Source organism: Conger conger, chromosome 1 (genome assembly GCF_963514075.1).
Source record: "Conger conger chromosome 1, fConCon1.1, whole genome shotgun sequence".
Classification (NCBI taxonomy): Eukaryota; Metazoa; Chordata; class Actinopteri; order Anguilliformes; family Congridae; genus Conger; species Conger conger.
Window position 1 is genome coordinate 25404 of NC_083760.1, and position 17866 is coordinate 43269.

The 17866-nt window shown below is 43.6% G+C and overlaps 1 protein-coding gene across 11 annotated transcripts in view; it reads right to left on the reverse strand.

Moving 5' to 3' along the window:
* Positions 1–334: 334 nt before the first annotated feature.
* tcea3 (transcription elongation factor A (SII), 3) overlaps positions 335–17866 on the reverse strand; it is a 39348-nt gene continuing 21816 nt past the window's right edge. For 6 of the 11 annotated variants that reach the window (XM_061238097.1, XM_061238106.1, XM_061238088.1 and 3 more), the window contains 12 exons: positions 16384–16470; positions 14915–14974; positions 12590–12655; positions 12170–12238; positions 11235–11294; positions 10166–10228; positions 6857–7029; positions 5203–5264; positions 4809–4958; positions 2327–2473; positions 1691–1762; positions 335–1538 (listed from right to left, as the gene is read on the reverse strand). In XM_061238097.1, the coding sequence (XP_061094081.1) occupies positions 1530–1538; positions 1691–1762; positions 2327–2473; positions 4809–4958; positions 5203–5264; positions 6857–7029; positions 10166–10228; positions 11235–11294; positions 12170–12238; positions 12590–12655; positions 14915–14974; positions 16384–16470 (1018 nt within the window). In that variant the 3' untranslated portion in view covers positions 335–1529. The remainder of the gene's footprint in view (positions 1539–1690; positions 1763–2326; positions 2474–4808; positions 4959–5202; positions 5265–6856; positions 7030–10165; positions 10229–11234; positions 11295–12169; positions 12239–12589; positions 12656–14914; positions 14975–16383; positions 16471–17866) is intronic. The other 5 variants (XM_061238078.1, XM_061238041.1, XM_061238124.1 and 2 more) reach the window with 3 other exon arrangements.

Consider the following 17866-nt stretch of genomic DNA (forward strand, 5'->3'; position numbering starts at 1 on the left):
AAAACAAAAAAAATGGTGTAAAATTTTCAGTTAAACATTGATGTAAATGAATATGAGAATATAAACAATAAAAGCATACATTCTCCAGACGTGATCAATGTTTTGATGTGCTAAAACTCACTAAAATCTTTTAAAATCATAATAAAAGTAATGCAGTCACAGGAAAGGACAACCCTGGGGTAAAGAACAAATACTGGAAACAGCCACCCATTCAGCTGCTGTACCCTAACCCTAACCCTAACTCCCAACCACTAACCCAGTGTTTCCCAACTCCAGTCCTCGGGACCCACTTGCCAGAAGGTTTTTGTTGTATCCAGTAGCTCACACACCTGATTTAACTAATCAAGGGCATTTTTGTGGTTTGATTGGTTCAATCATTAAATCAGGTGTGTGAGTTACTGGTTACAACAAAAACCTTCTGGCATGTTGGTCCCAAGGACTGGAGTTGGGAAACACTGCACTAACTCCTAACCCCTAGCCCCTAACCCTAACTGTGACCCTCCCTGTAGACTCACACCCTTTCAGCATACATCCCTGCTGGAGGCTCCACTGCATCCAGGATAAATTACAAATTCTACAATTGTTATGAGGCCATTTCATGCCGACTCCAGGAGGTTCAGACTCTTTGTTTTTCCATTTGAACATTTGCTGGGTGACACAATGAAAAACGCATCATGGCATGATTTTTATAAGTTCAGATTTTTATAGTGAAGTTCGTAACCTGGTTAGGCAAAGCCCTAAATATTTGGTAATTAAAAATTTTGTATGTAGAATTCATATCTGGCCTCGGACAACATGCGTCTAATTTTGTTTAGGAGACATTTGACCCTAAAATGCACTTTATTTCACTGGGGAACAATTCTGAACACTGATAACTTTAAAGTCTTTTTTATTTTAAGTTTTAATTTATTCGTAAACGAGAGTCATCTTAGAGCACTCAGTGTGTGAAGATAAACATATGACCAATAACAGTGGCTGAGTGTGACCCATGGGACCATGTACAAGTCCTGAATCCAGAAAGATTTAACTTTGGTACTAAGAGGGTTTTGTTTATACAACTATACTAACTTCATACATCTTTAAATACCTGTAACACCCCTATTATCTAAAATGGAAGAGTCCAATTGCAGTTACCAGTATAGCAACTGTGGACACTACATACACAATTATCCCTACATGCACATTTACAAAGATTTACGGCTTTTCTTTACAAAATAACGGACCTCAAAAATCACATTTTGCACCACAAAGTGTTTTTCTTTTTTTTTTTTTTGTGACACCCGAGAAGCTTTAAATGGCTCTTCCAGGAAAACTAAATGGAGTATGGAAGAATTTTACATCTCATACACAGAAAAAGAGTGGGGCTGTGGTGCAACCTTCTGGAGCATGCATGGAATGGTCCTTAAATCTATACTACCACTCATTTCCACATTTATTCTTCTCCCTGATACAAATAATTATTCTGTGTGAAAATGGATGTGTGTGATCTGGCTGGAGCTCAGCGTTATCTGCCCATTGGCGTTTTTCCATCAGCAGAACTGAAAAAGAACAAAGAGTCATCAGTGCCTGGAGTACAAATACAGTGACAAGTGTAAACATGGAGTAGACTCAGAGTAGTGAGGTGTGGAGTAGACTCAGAGTAGTGAGGTGTGGAGTAGACTGAGAGTAGTGAGACAGCTCTGAGTTTTACCTTCCAGCGGTTTCCACACTCGTTGCACAACACAAAGGTGGTCATGGGCTCATCAGCACTGCGGGTCTGCACCTGTGCAGGTAACAACACACACACCTTTTTGTACAGGACTGTATGTTCCGTACCTGGTTGTAGGTGTGTAGGCAAGTCTTGGTTCTGTACCTGGTTGTAGGTAGGTATAGGTTATGTACCTGGCTGTAGGTGTGTATGTGTTTGTAGGTGTGTTTAGGTTCTGTACCTGATTGTAGTGTGTGTAGGTTCTGTACCTGGTTGTAGGTATATGTAGGTTCTGTACCTCATTGTATTTGTGACGGTTCTGTACCTGATTGTAGTGTGTGTAGGTTTTATACCTGGTTGTAGGTGTATGTAGGTTCTGTACCTGATTGTATTTGTGTAGATTCTGTACCTGATTGTAGGTGTGTAGATTCTCTATCTGGTTGTAGGTGTATGTAGGTTCTGTACCTCATTCTATTTGTGTAGGTTTTGTACCTGGTTGTAGGTGTGTATGTGTGTAGGTTTTGTACCTGGTTGTAGGTGTATGTAGGTTCGGTACCTCATTGTATTTGTATAGGTTTTGTACCTGGTTGTAGGTGTATGTAGGTTCTGTACTTCATTGTATTTGTGTAGGTTTTGTACCTGGTTATAGGTGCAGTTTTTCTTCCTGCATTTGCCGCACTGCAGCAAGTCGGTGGTGGTTCCGCCAGTTTTGGCCATCTGGTGCTCTCGGATCGCTTCCTGGGTCATGGTGTTCCGCAGCTGCTTCAGCTCATCACTGGCCATCTCCTGTTACAATAAACACCCACATTACTGCAATATAAACACCCATATTGTACATAAACACCCATGTTACTGCAATATAAATCCTGCATTGCATATAAACACCCACATTACTGCAATATAAACATCCACAATATAAACACATTCATTATAGCCACCAACAAGATAAACACCCATAAAATAAACACCCACATTACATACAGTGGGGTGCAAAAATGTGGGCATCCCTGGTTTAAATGTTTGTTACAATGAATCTGTACGCGATCAAAAAGAAAACCTGAACTCTAAATGGTACAGTTAAACAGGAGACCTTTCTGCCCAGATTGCTTTTTATGTTCATATTTTATTGTGCAAAAGTTTGGGAACGCTTTTGGATTATTCTTTGTTGAGTCAAGTATAATTCCAGGGCTGAACTTTTTATTCTGAAGTAACTCCATGCATTATAAAGTATCCAACTGCAGGGACCATTCTGTCTGGTGGTAACAACCATTGGTTCCTCTAAACACATGTCCAAGGAATTCAGAATGAAGATGGCAAATGGTAAATGGTAGGCATTTATATAGCGCCTTTATCCAAAGTGCTGTACAATTGATGCTTCTCATTCACCAATTCATACACACATTCACACACCAACGGTGATTGGCTGCCATGCAAGGCACCAACCAGCTCCTCAGGAGCATTTGGGGGTTAGGTGTCTTGCTCAGGGACATTTCGACACAGCCAGGGCAGGATCAAACAGGCAACCCTTCAACTGCCAGACAACTGCTCTTACCGCGTGAAACAATGTCGCCAGGATGGTTAATTTTCACTGAGAAGAAGGAGGCTACAGAAAACTCACTCAATGTTTCAAATGACCAATTTCCATGGTCAGAAACATTATTAGAAAATGGAAGATAAATGGAACATTTGAAGTCAAGGCAAGGTCTGGAAGACCAAAAAAGATTTCAGACAGAATGGCCCAAGACCTGGTGAGAAATGCTCACACTGCAACAGAGCTGCAAAAAAGAGTAGCAAACACAGATCTTGCTAGGTACTCAAAGGAAAACAATTCAACATACTTTAAGCAACAAAGACCTACATGGCAGAGTTGTCAAAAAGAACGACCTAAACACAAAGTTAAACATCTGAAACATGCAAAAGGAAACATTGAGAAACCAGAAGCCTTTTGAAACAAGGTGCTTTGGAAATGAAGCTTTTTGGCCACCATGAAAGAAAGTATTTTTTGGAGGAAAAAGGGTGAAGCCTTTGTAGAGAAGAACACCTTGCCAACTGTGAAGCATGGAGGTGGATCATTATGCTTTGGGGTTGTGTGGCAGCTGGGGGAACAGTAAATACTGTGGAAGTGAAAGGAAGAATAGATTCCACTAAATATCAAGACATTCTAGAGGCTGATGTTCAAAGATCCGTGCAGAGATTGAAGTTGAAGAGAGGTTGGGTATTCCAGCAAGACAATGATCTAAAGCATACCTCAAAATCAACCATGAAGTATCTCCAGGAAAGACAAATGAAGGTTTTAGAATGGCCACCACAGTTTCCAGACATGAATATTATTAAAGATCCGTAGAGAGATCTCAAACATGCTGTACATGCAAAGAGGCTGAAGAATATTTCTGAGCTTGGTGTTCTGCCAGGAAGAATGGGGAAAAATAAAAATAAAAGAGAATTGAAAGGCTCTTAGCTGGCTACAGCAAGCATTTACAAGCTGTCATAGTTGCTGCTTGACTGACAGGGTTTTCCAATGTTTACTAGTTTGAATCCTGCTTTAAAATTTGAAGAAATGTGTCATGTTTAACGTACCATTTAGAGGTCAGGTTCATTTCCATTCAATTATATATTAATTATAAAAGGCTTTTAGACCAGGGGTGGCCAAATTTTTGCACACCATTGTATAAACAATCACACTACTGAAATATAAACACCCCTAATATACACACAGTCATTATACTTGTGATCTCCTGCAGGAGTCACAATAAACACCCACGTTAAATATAAACACCCACATTACAGCAATATAAACACACATAATATAAACACTCATTATAACAACCTACAATAAAAACACCCTCATTATATTGGTGATGTCCTGAAGGAGTTACAATAAACACCCAGATTACATATAAACATCCACACTACTGCAATATAAACACCCTCATTATACAGTGCCTTCAGAAAGTATTCAAACCCCTTCACTTTTTGCACACTGTACTGTAGATTTAATTTACATTTGTTGCTCAGCAATCTACACAACACCCCATAACGACAAAATGAACAGCAAATTTCTTAAAAATCAAAAACAGAAAGTATTCAGTACGTTGTCGTACTTCCCAGAATAAACCTGTACCTCTGCGGTCATGCTGGCAATGCGCTGGAGCTCGATGGCCCCGGCCAGCACGTTCTTCCTGAGGCCCGGATTCTTGGGGTCCTTCAGGTTACTGATGCGGCTCCGAACCCTGTTCTTATACTTCAGATCCGTGGCTCTGACCTCCTGGTAGATATGTGTGGGGCTAAGGAACCACATTTAAACTCCTGGTAGATATGTGTGGGGCTAAGGAACCACATTTAGATGCAGTTGAAATTGTACTTCCCTCTAGGGTCTTTCAGCGAACTTATCCCTGGTTATGGGTATGCACTTTGTTGTACGTCGCTCTGGATAAGAGCGTCTGCCAAATGCCAATAATGTAATGTAATGTAATTTAAATTCCTGGCAGATATGTGTGGGGCTAAAAACCCAAAAGGATATAATCTTCAATCTCTGCTCCCATGGAGTCGCAGTTTGTGCCAAAAACTTTGTAGTCATCTGAGAAGAAAAGGAAGAAGTTTAATTCCACAGGAGATCAGAGGTCAGATGGACTGCTGCTACAGTCAGGTCCATAAATATTGGGACATCGACACAATTCTCATCTTTCTGGCTCTATACACCACCACAATGGATTTGAAATGAAATGAAGATGTGCTTTAACTGCAGACTTTCAGCTTTAATTTGAGGGTATTTACATCCAAATCAGATGAACGGTGTAGGAATTACAACAGTTTCTATATGTGCCTCCCACTTTTTAAGGGACCAAAAGTAATGGGACAAACTAACAATCATAAATCAAACTTTCACTTTTTAATACTTGGTTGCAAATCCTTTGCAGTCAATTACAGCCTGAAGTCTCGAACGCATAGACATCACCAGACGCTGGGTTTCATCCCTGGTGATGCTCTGCCAGGCCTCTACTGCAACTGTCTTCAGTTCCTGCTTGTTCTTGGGGCATTTTCCCTTCAGTTTTGTCGTCAGCAAGTGAAATGCATGTTCAATCGGATTCAGGTCAGGTGATTGACTTGGCCATTGCATAACATTCCACTTCTTTGCCTTAAAAAACTCTTTGGTTGCTTTCGCAGTATGCTTCGGGTCATTGTCCATCTGCACTGTGAAGCGCCGTGCAATGAGTTCTGAAGCATTTGGCTGAATATGAGCAGATAATATTGCCCGAAACACTTCAGAATTCATCCTGCTGCTTTTGTCAGCAGTCACATCATCAATAAATACAAGGGAACCAGTTCCATTGGCAGCCATACATGCCCACGCCATGACGCTACCACCACCATGCTTCACTGATGAGGTGGTATGTTTTGGATCATGAGCAGTTCCTTTCCTTCTCCATACTCTTCTCTTCCCATCATTCTGGTACAAGTTGATCTTTGTCTCATCTGTCCAAAGGATGTTGTTCCAGAATTGTAAAGGCTTTTTTAGATGTTGTTTGGCAAACTCTAATCTGGTCTTCCTGTTTTTGAGGCTCACCAATGGTTTACATCTTGTAGTGAACCCTCTGTATTCACTCTGGTGAAGTCTTCTCTTGATTGTTGAATTTGACACACATACACCTACCTCCTGGAGAGTGTTCTTGATCTGGCCAACTGTTGTGAAGGGGTTTTTCTTCACCAGGGAAAGAGTTCTTCTGTCATCCACCACAGTTGTTTTCCATGGTCTTCCGGGTCTTTTGGTGTTGCTGAGCTCACTGGTGCGTTCTTTCTTTTTAAGAATGTTCCAAACAGTTGATTTGGCCACACCTAATGTTTTTGCTCTCTGATGGGTTTGTTTTGATTTTTCAGCCTAATGATGGCTTGCTTCACTGATAGTGACAGCTCTTTGGATCTCATATTGAGAGTTGACAGCAACAGATTCCAAATGCAAGTAGCACACTTGAAATGAACTCTAGACCTTGTATCTGCTCCTTGTAAATGAGATAATGAGGGAATAACACACACCTGGCCATGGAAAAGCTGAGCAGCCAATTGTCCCATTACTTTTGGTCCCTGTGTGTGTATGTGTGTATATGAGCATGTGCATGTGTGCGTCTGTATGTGTGTGTGTAGTACATGCATATCAGTGAGGAGGGCTCTCACCATCTGTGCGCAGGGCAGCAGACAGCATCTCGATGCATTTGTCCCGGATGGAGTCCCCCGTTAGCAGGTGGGGGGGCAGGGCCCCCCCCACAGGGCTGAATGGCGGGGTGAGGGGGGAGGTGGGGGAGGTGGGCGTCTTTGGGGGGTCAGCTTTCCCCTTAACACTCACACTGCTGAACATCAGAGAGAACACACACACTGAACATCAGAAAGAACACACACACACACACTGAACATCTGACAGAACCCACACACACTGAACATCAGACAGAACACACACACTGAACACCAGAGATAACACACACACACTGAACACCAGACAGAACACACACACACTGAACATTAGAGAACACACACACACTGAACACCAGAGAGAACACACACACTGAACACCAGAGAGAACACACACACTGAACACCAGAGAGAACACACACACACACACACTGAACATCAGAAAGAACACACACACTGAACACCAGAGAGAACACACATACACACTGAACATCAGAAAAAAACACACACACACTTCTGAACATCAGAAAGAACACACACACTGAACACCAGAGAGAACACACACACTGAACACCAGAGAGAACACACATACACTGAACATCAGAAAGAACACACACACACTGCTGAACATCAGAAAGAACACACACACTGAACATCAGACAGAACACACACACTGAACACCAGAGAGAACACACATACTGAACATCAGAGAGAACACACACACTGAACATCAGACAGAACACACACACACTGAACACCAGAGAGAACACACACACTGAACATCAGAGAGAACACACATACTGCTGAACATATGGGTGGAGGAGATCATGAAGGTAAGCAGGTGCCTGACCATGGAGGGCTCTATATGGCGGCCTGTAGCGTAGTGGTTAAGGTAAATGACTGGGACACGCAAGGTCGGTGGTTCTAATCCCGGTGTAGCCACAATAAGATCCGCACTGCTGTTGGGCCCTTGAGCAAGGCCCTTAACCCTGCATTGCTCCAGGGGAGGATTGTCTCCTGCTTAGTCTAATCAACTGTATGTCGCTCTGGATAAGAGCGTCTGCCAAATGCCATAATGTAATGTAATAATGTAATCACAAGAACCTTGAACTGGACCCTGAACTTGACAGGTAGCCAGTGTAAGGAGACCAGTTTTAGACAGTCCAGAGATGATTTGCTGAGGCAGGTAAAAAGCAAGTTACAATAGTCCAGGCATGATGAGATAAAAGCATGTATAATCAGTGTGATACAACAGACCTGAGTTTAGTCATGTTTCTAAGGTGGAAAAAACATGTACGGGACAAAGACTTAATGTGCTTGTCAAGATGCATAGCCTGATCAAAGATAACACCAAGATTTCTCCATTTTGAGCGCACATTTGACTTAGGAGACCCACTACAATTTACATTAGAAACAATATTATCAGCAGCAATGATGAGGACTTTTGTCTGCATTTAACTGAAGAACGTTCATGGCCATCCAGTCCTTAATGGCAGACAAACAGCCATGCAGTACATTGAGTTTATCAATCCTGTCAGGTTTAAAAGAAAGATATAACTGAATGTCATCCGCATAGCAATGGTATGAAATACCTTTGAATTTGCTAATAATGACTCCTAAAGAAAGCATGTACAGAGCAAACAAAATGGGACCCAGAACAGAACCCTGAGGGACGCCACAGGATAAGGCAGCAGACTCAGATTTGTAGGGGCCAACAGCCACGGAAAAACTCCGATAAGAGAGATAAGATGAGAACCAATATAGAGCACTCCCAGAGACACCCACCCACTCACTAAGCCTGTCTATCAGAATGCGGTGATCCACACTATCAGAAGCTGCACTGAGATCCAGCAGCACCAGGATAGAGCAGTCACCAGCATCAGAGAACATCATAATGTAATTTGAAACTCTGAGTAGAGCCGTTTCTGTTGAGTGCTTCTGGCCAGACTGGAATTTGTCAAAAATGTTGTGGTGACGGCAGGTACAGCAGGAGGTGCAGGGTTATTGATTGCGTCAAAAAGGACTTTTGGATTTCACCTACTAGAGGAGATAAGATTGGCGAAATACTTGGCCCTTGCATCTTTAACCATGCTGTTAAATTCAGTTAAAAGTTGTTTTAGGTAAATGCGATGAACCGGGAGCTTGGTGGAAATCCACAAGCGCTCCACTCACCGACATTTGCGTCTAAAACAACAAATATTGTCATTTAACCAGGGGGATGAAATTACAGAGGGCACAGATCTGGTTTTTAGGGGAGTGACTTCATCTAAAATGACGGAGCAATGCGAGTTAAAAGAGCAGACCTAACAGTCAACATTAACATGCGGAGGCTGCACTAGACCTACCCAACTGTCAAAAGCAGTGGAGAATTTATCTGTGGAAGAATGATTTCACATGCGAGAGCACTACACTCACTTACTGGTTAAACAATCGGTGTTAAAAGATAAATTAAAAAATACACAATCATGGTCTGACACAAGCAGCTCCTCAGTGCAAACACTATCAATGTCTAAACCAAGTGTGAAAACAAGGTCATCAACAGTTCAAACGAGGAAAAGGGGCCGAGCTCACCCTCCGAGCTGAAAAACAGTTCTTGTACACCGCGGCTAGACCCCCACCTCGACCTGTGGTCCTGGGGGCGCAGGTGAAAGAACACTCTGGTGGGCATAGTTTGTTAAAACAGTCATTTTTTTGCCATGTCTATGTTAACAACGCCAACTTGATGAACTCAGGCCCAGCAGCTCCGCCTACTGTAGCTGCCCGAGCTAACGGCCGCAGACACGGTAAAACACTCTGCCTCGCGCCGAAGAACCCCGGCGGTGCCGAGAGCGAACGAGAGCGGGCTAGCCTCCTCAACTTCACCGAGGCCCCTGCATGTCTTCCCCGCCTCCTGGCTCGCTTGCCACAGAGGCGATTGCAGCGCGGATCCCATGTTCCTTCAGGGATGCGGGGAGAAATCCTTTCCTCAGGGTGACGAGTGCATGAATCCACAATCTCAAGTAGTGTTCATAAGTAATGATAGACTGTACGCTCAGCAAACATATTGACATGAACAGAGACAGGACAAACAGACACGACAAGCAGCCGAGAACAGTAGAGGCACAGCCATGCTCCAACCTGGCCGTTAGGAAAGGTTAGGAAAGCTAAACCAACATGAGTGTGTATGTGCGTATATATGAGTGTGTGTGTGTGTGTGTGTGTGTGTGTGTGTGTGTGTGTGTGTGAGAGAGAGAGAGTGAGAGTTTGTGAATGTGTGTTTTGTGTATATGATTGTGTGTGTATTCATATCGGTCATACCTGTCAGATGGCTTTCTCTGCAGGGGCCCAGAGTGGGGAGATTTGGAACCCAACGAATCCCTCCTGGAACGAACAAACAGACAACAGATATATAACCATCATGGAAATAATGCAGCGACAGTTCTCACCCACACAATACGACTTGCATACACACACAAACATGCACACTACGGGCAGCCTGTGGGTGCCGCTCTGGGCTCTCGGGGGGGCTGATGCAGTGCTTACCCAAGGGATGAATCATACTGCGGGCTAATCATTAATACATTTACACCGCATCACCCAGGAGAGCCCCAATACATAATGATAATACCTGTACATAACAATCCTGTACACTCACCTGTACATAACCCACCTGTACACTCACCTGTACATAACCTGTACACTCACCTGTACATAACCCACCTGTACATAACCCACCTGTACACTCACCTGTACATTCACCTGTACATAACCTACCTGCACACGCACCTGTACATAACCTACCTGTACTCTCACCTGTACATAACCCACCTGTACACTCACCTGTACATAACTCACCTGTACACTCACCTGTACATAACCTGTACACTCACCTGTACATAACCCACCTGTACACTCACCTGTACATAACCCACCTGCACACTCACCTGTACAAAACTTGCCTGTACACTCACCTGTACATAACCCACCTGTACTCTCACCTGTACATAACCTACCTGTACATTCACCTGTACATAACCTACCTGCACACGCACCTGTACATAACCTACCTGTACTCTCACCTGTACATAACCTGTACACTCACCTGTACATAACCCACCTGTACACTCACCTGTACATAACTCACCTGTACACTCACCTGTACATAACCTGTACACTCACCTGTACATAACCCACCTGTACACTCACCTGTACATAACCCACCTGCACACTCACCTGTACAAAACTTGCCTGTACACTCACCTGTACATAACCCACCTGTACTCTCACCTGTACATAACCTGTACACTCACCTGTACATAACCCACCTGTACACTCACCTGTACATAACTCACCTGTACACTGACCTGTATATAACCTGTGCACTCACCTGTCTCCACAGAGCTTCTTGGCGGGAGGTGAGCATGCAGGCTTCAGGTCAGAGTCCTTCCTGCAGAAAGATGAACAGTGATGACATCATCCTGATGACATCAAAATGATTACCCAACACCCAAGTAGGCATGCGTAAAATTCCTCCACTTGATCCTCAAACGCTGTCAATGAAAATATGCAGAAAAAAAACAGAAAATATCCCTGTAACCATGTCAGAAGGTATGTTTAGTCACATCCAAGATCAAGGTATTCCATTTTTTAATCCACAGCAAACCAGAGCATCCAAAACAATTGCAAACAGAAAAATATGCAAAGAAAGATGACTGTATGCTAAACTCAAGCACATTCTATTTAAAACCAAGCAAAGCAGACAATTTCATCAGGAACTGATCAGTGATACTAAATATCAATGAATATTTATCCTAATAAATATTCATGAGACATTAATTTATTGGAGGTGATACTGGTTAAATATCCACACTAAAGTTAAAATATCTCTGTTTGTTTAGATAGACAACATGGATAATTTCTCCCCAAAATATCTTTCACGTGCAAGACTGAAATCCCAGCTAAAGCCACAGGGCATTAGCCAAGCAGTCAGATTATGTAACCAGGGTAACTCATTTTGCTTAAGTTCAAACATTAGATTGTGATGAAAAACATTCTGGTGCAAAACAGCTGCGGTGCATTAGTAGTGTTTGAGGTGAGTTTCCCCCACATCGCTGTAAAGCACTTTGACTGTCGAGAAAATCGCTCCATAAATGCAATGAGTAATCTATTTGGCAAAGACAGGGAGAGAACGTTTATAGAACGTTTATGAATGAGCAGTTCAGGTAAAGTAGAGATGGACATGTACACGAGTACACAGCTTGAGTGATACTTTGTACAGTAAGTACAAGATCCATTATTATGAAAGTGGTTTGGTGGGGTTACCGGTCAGATTTTCCATCGCTTGAAAGCCTCTTCGTAATGAGGCTGGGCCTGGAGTCAGATGAGTCTTTTCTGCAAACACAGAAAAAGCGAAAACAGAATAAGCTTACACACTCTCCCACCGCAGTACAGCTACAGTGAACACACAGACACACATATACACACATGCATGCTCACACACACATGCACACGCTCACGCTCACACACACACATACACACACATGCATGCACACACAACCACACACACATTTACACATGCACACACACACATACACACATGGATGCATGCACACACACATGCATGCATGCATGCACACACATGCACACACACACATATGCACGTGCTCACACACACACACACACACACACACACTCATGCATGCACACACACACACACACACATGCACACGTGTAGCTGCAGACCTGTCTTTCCTGCCATCATGAGAGGGTCTTTTATGTAGTAGTGCCTTGAAATCTGAGGAGTCTTTTCTGGAAACAATGAGAGTTTAATCTCTGAGGACACTTTGAATATAGCTGCCAATTCAGCACAAACAATCAGCATTTAAAACCACCAGTTAACCACAACCAGACCACAGCTAGGCTTAGGCTGAAACATAACTCTAACCTTAACCACCACCCTAAACACACTCTGAAGGGCCTGATCAAATCACAATTGCTCAGGTTGAACAGGATTTGCACAAAGGTGATAGATTTTGAAGAGGCTACCCAGACCCTCTACAATGCATTAAAACCAAGGGGGTATTCCAGATCTTTCCTTAGACAGGTCCGGAAAACCTTCTTAACAACCAGACAACAAGACATGCGCAAAATCATCCCGCTAATCACCACCTACTCAGCATTGAGCCTAGCTGCAAACAGAAAAATTAAACTAAATCTAACCCGCACCCTACAGAACACAAACATTATCCAGAACTATAAAATTATCTCAGCATATGAAAGAAATAAAAATCTTAAAGATTTAAGCAAACTACCAGAAATTAACATTATACCTACACAGGGCCCAGTATTCTACAAACAAGCCACTACAGTCAGGAAAACCACTACTAACACAACTTACATAATAAAACAAACACTAACCAAAAATACTAAAAACTGCATATATGCCATTAAGTGTAAACAATGTGGTATACAATATGTAGGAGAGACAGGGAATACAATTAAATGAAGACTAGCACAACATATATACAACCTTAGAAATCACAAAGAGACAGACACACACCTAGTGGCTCATTTCCTTCACCATGGACTTGAGGCACTAGAAATATTGAGCCTTCAAACAAATAATAACTGGACACCAGAGGAGAGACGCAGGTTCGAGAAACACTGGATTCTCAAACTTAGCACTCCATTTCCAAGAGGACTGAACCAACGCACATAAAACACCAACACAAGAGGGACCAAATTCTTCCTACTTAAAGGCTTCAGTACTCTGAATGGCCAGTGCAAACTTTAATTTATTTTCTTTTTTCTTTTTTTATAGGCCCTAATATGGGACAACTTGGGAAATAAAGATTTCTTACACACCTAACCCTAACCCTAACCCTGCGCACCAGCACATTGGATCTGAAATGAAACAATGTGCACACTGATATTCATAGGGTGACATTCCAAGCAGTTTGTTTCAGTAAGCCTGTTGGATGGCCTATGTCTCTGACTGTGTTTTTCATATTTCTCAGCCTGTAATGACCTTCTTGATTTTCACTGGCATATCTCTGGTCCTCATGTTGACAAATGGCAATAACAGACTATGAAGGCAATCAAAAGCCTTGAATCAAGACTAGATACAGCAAACTTTCTTTTTTATTCACTAAGGAAGTGAATGAATAAATGTGACTAATCAGAAATAGCTGAAAAGCTAACTGTCCAATTACTTTTGGCCCCCTAAACTGGGGGGGGGGGGGGGGGTGGTTGAGGGTTGAGGTATGTATAAAAAGGGATGTAATTCCTACATGGATCACCCGATCTTGATAATTGATCTCCTGATCTTTTCACTCCTTTCCCTTGACAATCATACTAACTAATTGACAAGGAACACACAGGTTCTTCACATGGTGTTCGGGACAATTTAGAAATTGACTTGAATCAGTAGCAGAACCTGAAAATTAATGGGGCAGAAAAACGTCCCCCGATCTTCCGTGATTATTAATACAACCATTATTTCACAAAATACTCATAACCATCAGATTACATATATATACACAGTACTGTGCAGACGTCTTAGGTACCCTAGACTTTATTATATGTATGGTATGTTTGTTTATTTGTGTGTGTTAGTAGAAAATAACACATTTGAAATGTCCAAATATTCATTTTCTAATTTGAATTGATCCGAATTTTTTCTCATTGCTCAATATCATGATTCTTGTCTGTCATTGGTCAGTGTAGTGATGCTTGTCTCTCATTGGCCACTGTTGTGATGCTGGTCTCTAAATGGTCACTGCAGTGATGCTTATCTGTCATTGGTCACTGTAGTGACGCTTGTCTCTCATTGTTCACAGTAGTGATGCTACCCTCTCATTGGTCACTGTTGTGATGCTACCCTCTCATTGGTCACTGTTGTGATGCTTGTCTCTCATTGGTCACTGTAGTGATGCTATCCTCTCATTGGCCACTGTACTGAGGTTTGTCTCTCTTTGGTCACTGTTGTGATAATGCCCCCTCATTGGTCACTGTAGTGATGCTACCCTCTCATTGGTCACTGCTGTGAGGGTGTATCTGTCAGCTAACCTGTCCTTTTTGTTTTCCACTGAGAGACGTTTTGCTGGCTTTCCGTCGGTAGAGTTTTTCCTGAAAAAAAAAAAATGGTTTCAGCACTTCCAGAACATTCAGCAACCTCACTAGATCCATTAAAGCCATGGGCCTCTGTGTGTGTGTGAGTGTGTGTGTGTGTATATATGTGTGTGTATGTGCGTGCAGGTACGTGTGTGTGTGTGTGGGTGTATGTGTGTGTGGGTATGTGTGTGTGTGTGTGTGTGTGCGTGTGTGAGTGGGTGTATGTGTGTGTATGTGTGTGTATGTGTGTGTGTGTATATGTGTGTATGTGTGTGCAGGTACGTGTGTGTGCGTGTGTGAGTGTGTGCAGGTACATGTGTGTGTGTGAGTGTGTGTGTGAGTGTGTGTATGTGTGTGGATGCATGTGTGACCTGCAAGGTTAGAGTTTCGATCCCCAGTGTAGCCACAGAAACCACACAGCTGCCACCTGCTTACTCTAATGTAAGTCTCTTTGGATCAAAGCATCAAATAAAATGTAATGTAATGTGTGTGTGTGTGTGTGTGTGTGTGTGTGAGTGTGTGCCACTAAACCCCCATGTCCATCACTATTCATATAACACCCTGTAGCTACCGTGCAGTCTGCAAGGTTTCGGCTGTGTACTCCAGCACATTGGATCTGAAATGAAACAATGTGCACACTGATATTCATAGGATGAAGTTCCAAGCAATTTGTTTCAGTAAGCCTGTTGGATGGCCTATGTCTCTGACTGTGTTTTTCATATTTCTCAGCCTGTAATGACCTTCTTGATTTTCACTGGCATATCTCTGGTCCTCATGTTGACAAATGGCAATAACAGACTATGAAGGAAATCAAAAACCTTGAATCAAGACTAGATACAGCAAGCTTTCTTTTACCTGCAATAAGGAAGTGATTGAATACATGTGACTAATCAGAAACAGCTGAAAAGCTAACTGTCTAATTACTTTTGGCTCCCTAAACTGGGGGGGGGGGGGGGAGGTGTATGTATAAAAAGGGATGTAATTCCTATATGGATCACCCGATCTGGATGTAAATACCTTGAAATTAAAGGTGACAGTCTTCCCTTGAACCTCATATTAATTGTTTCATTTCAAATCCTGTGCTGGAGTACAGAGCCAAAAGAACAGAAACAGTATCACTGTCCCAAAAACTTGTGGACAGCACTGTAGATCTTAAATACAGCACATATAATACAGCACATATGCACTCATGAATAACGATATTACTAAACTAAATCTGACACTCACAGTAAGCCATGTAACTGCACCACACAGACACAGACGCACACACACACTCTCACACACATACATACACACACACACACTCTCTCACATACACACACACACTCTCACACACATACTACCCCCCATGGTCACAAAACAACACACTATTAAAGTGTTACATCATGGGGCACAGTGACATCACAGTGCATGTCTGTCCTGACCTCTCCTTCTGCAGGTCTGAGTGCCTGGGAGGGGGAGGAGGATGATGGTGTTGAGGAAGAGGACCAGTTGAATCAGGAGCCTCCTTCCTGCAGGAGAGAGAAACATGCAGCTCTCACTGGGCTCTGACTGCTGTCTAACTGAACAACCAAAGGAAAACTGTGCGCTCCAGAATTACCGGCACCCTTAATGAACATAAAAACAACACAGATAATAATCTAAATATAGATTATACTCAGACATGAGGTTCATAAAAACTGGCTGTCTGACTGCAACCCCCAATCTGAGACAGAGCAAGACTGAGAACAATCTGCTGTTTATGACTGTGTGTTTATGACCGTGTGGTTATGACCGTGTGGTTATGACTATGTGCTTATGATCATGTGTTTATGCAGATTATTATAAAATGCAGATTCCACCAGGCCTGAGACACACTCACCAGGCCTGAAGCACACTCACCAGGCCTGAAGCACACTCACCAGGCCTGAGACACACTCACCAGGCCTGAGGAACACACTCACCAGGCCTGAGGAACACACTCACCAGGCCTGAGGAACACACTCACCAGGCCTGAGGAACACACTCACCAGGCCTGAGGAACACACTCACCAGGCCTGAGACACACTCACCAGGCCTGAAGCACACTCACCAGGCCTGAGGAACACACTCACCAGGCCTGAGGAACACACTCACCAGGCCTGAGACACACTCACCAGGCCTGAGACACACTCACCAGGCCTGAGACACACTCACCAGGCCTGAGACACACTCACCAGGCCTGAGACAGACTCACCAGGCCTGAGACACACTCACCAGGCCTGAGACACACTCACCAGGCCTGAGACACACTCACCAGGCCTGAGACACACTCACCAGGCCTGAGACACACTCACCAGGCCTGAGACACACTCACCAGGCCTGAGGAACACACTCACCAGGCCTGAGGAACACACTCACCAGGCCTGAGACACACTCACCAGGCCTGAGGAACACACTCACCAGGCCTGAGGAACACACTCACCAGGCCTGAGACACACTCACCAGGCCTGATACACACTCACCAGGCCTGAGACACACTCACCAGGCCTGAGACACACTCACCAGGCCTGAGGAACACACTCACCAGGCCTGAGACAGACTCACCAGGCCTGAGACACACTCACCAGGCCTGAGGAACACACTCACCAGGCCTGAGGAAGACACTCACCAGGCCTGAGACACACTCACCAGGCCTGAGGAACACACTCACCAGGCCTGAGACACACTCACCAGGCCTGAGACACACTCACCAGGCCTGAGACACACTCACCAGGCCTGAGGAACACACTCACCAGGCCTGAGACACATTCACCAGGCCTGAGGAACACACTCACCAGGCCTGAGGAACACACTCACCAGGCCTGAGACACACTCACCAGGCCTGAGGAACACACTCACCAGGCCTGAGGAACACACTCACCAGGCCTGAGACACACTCACCAGGCC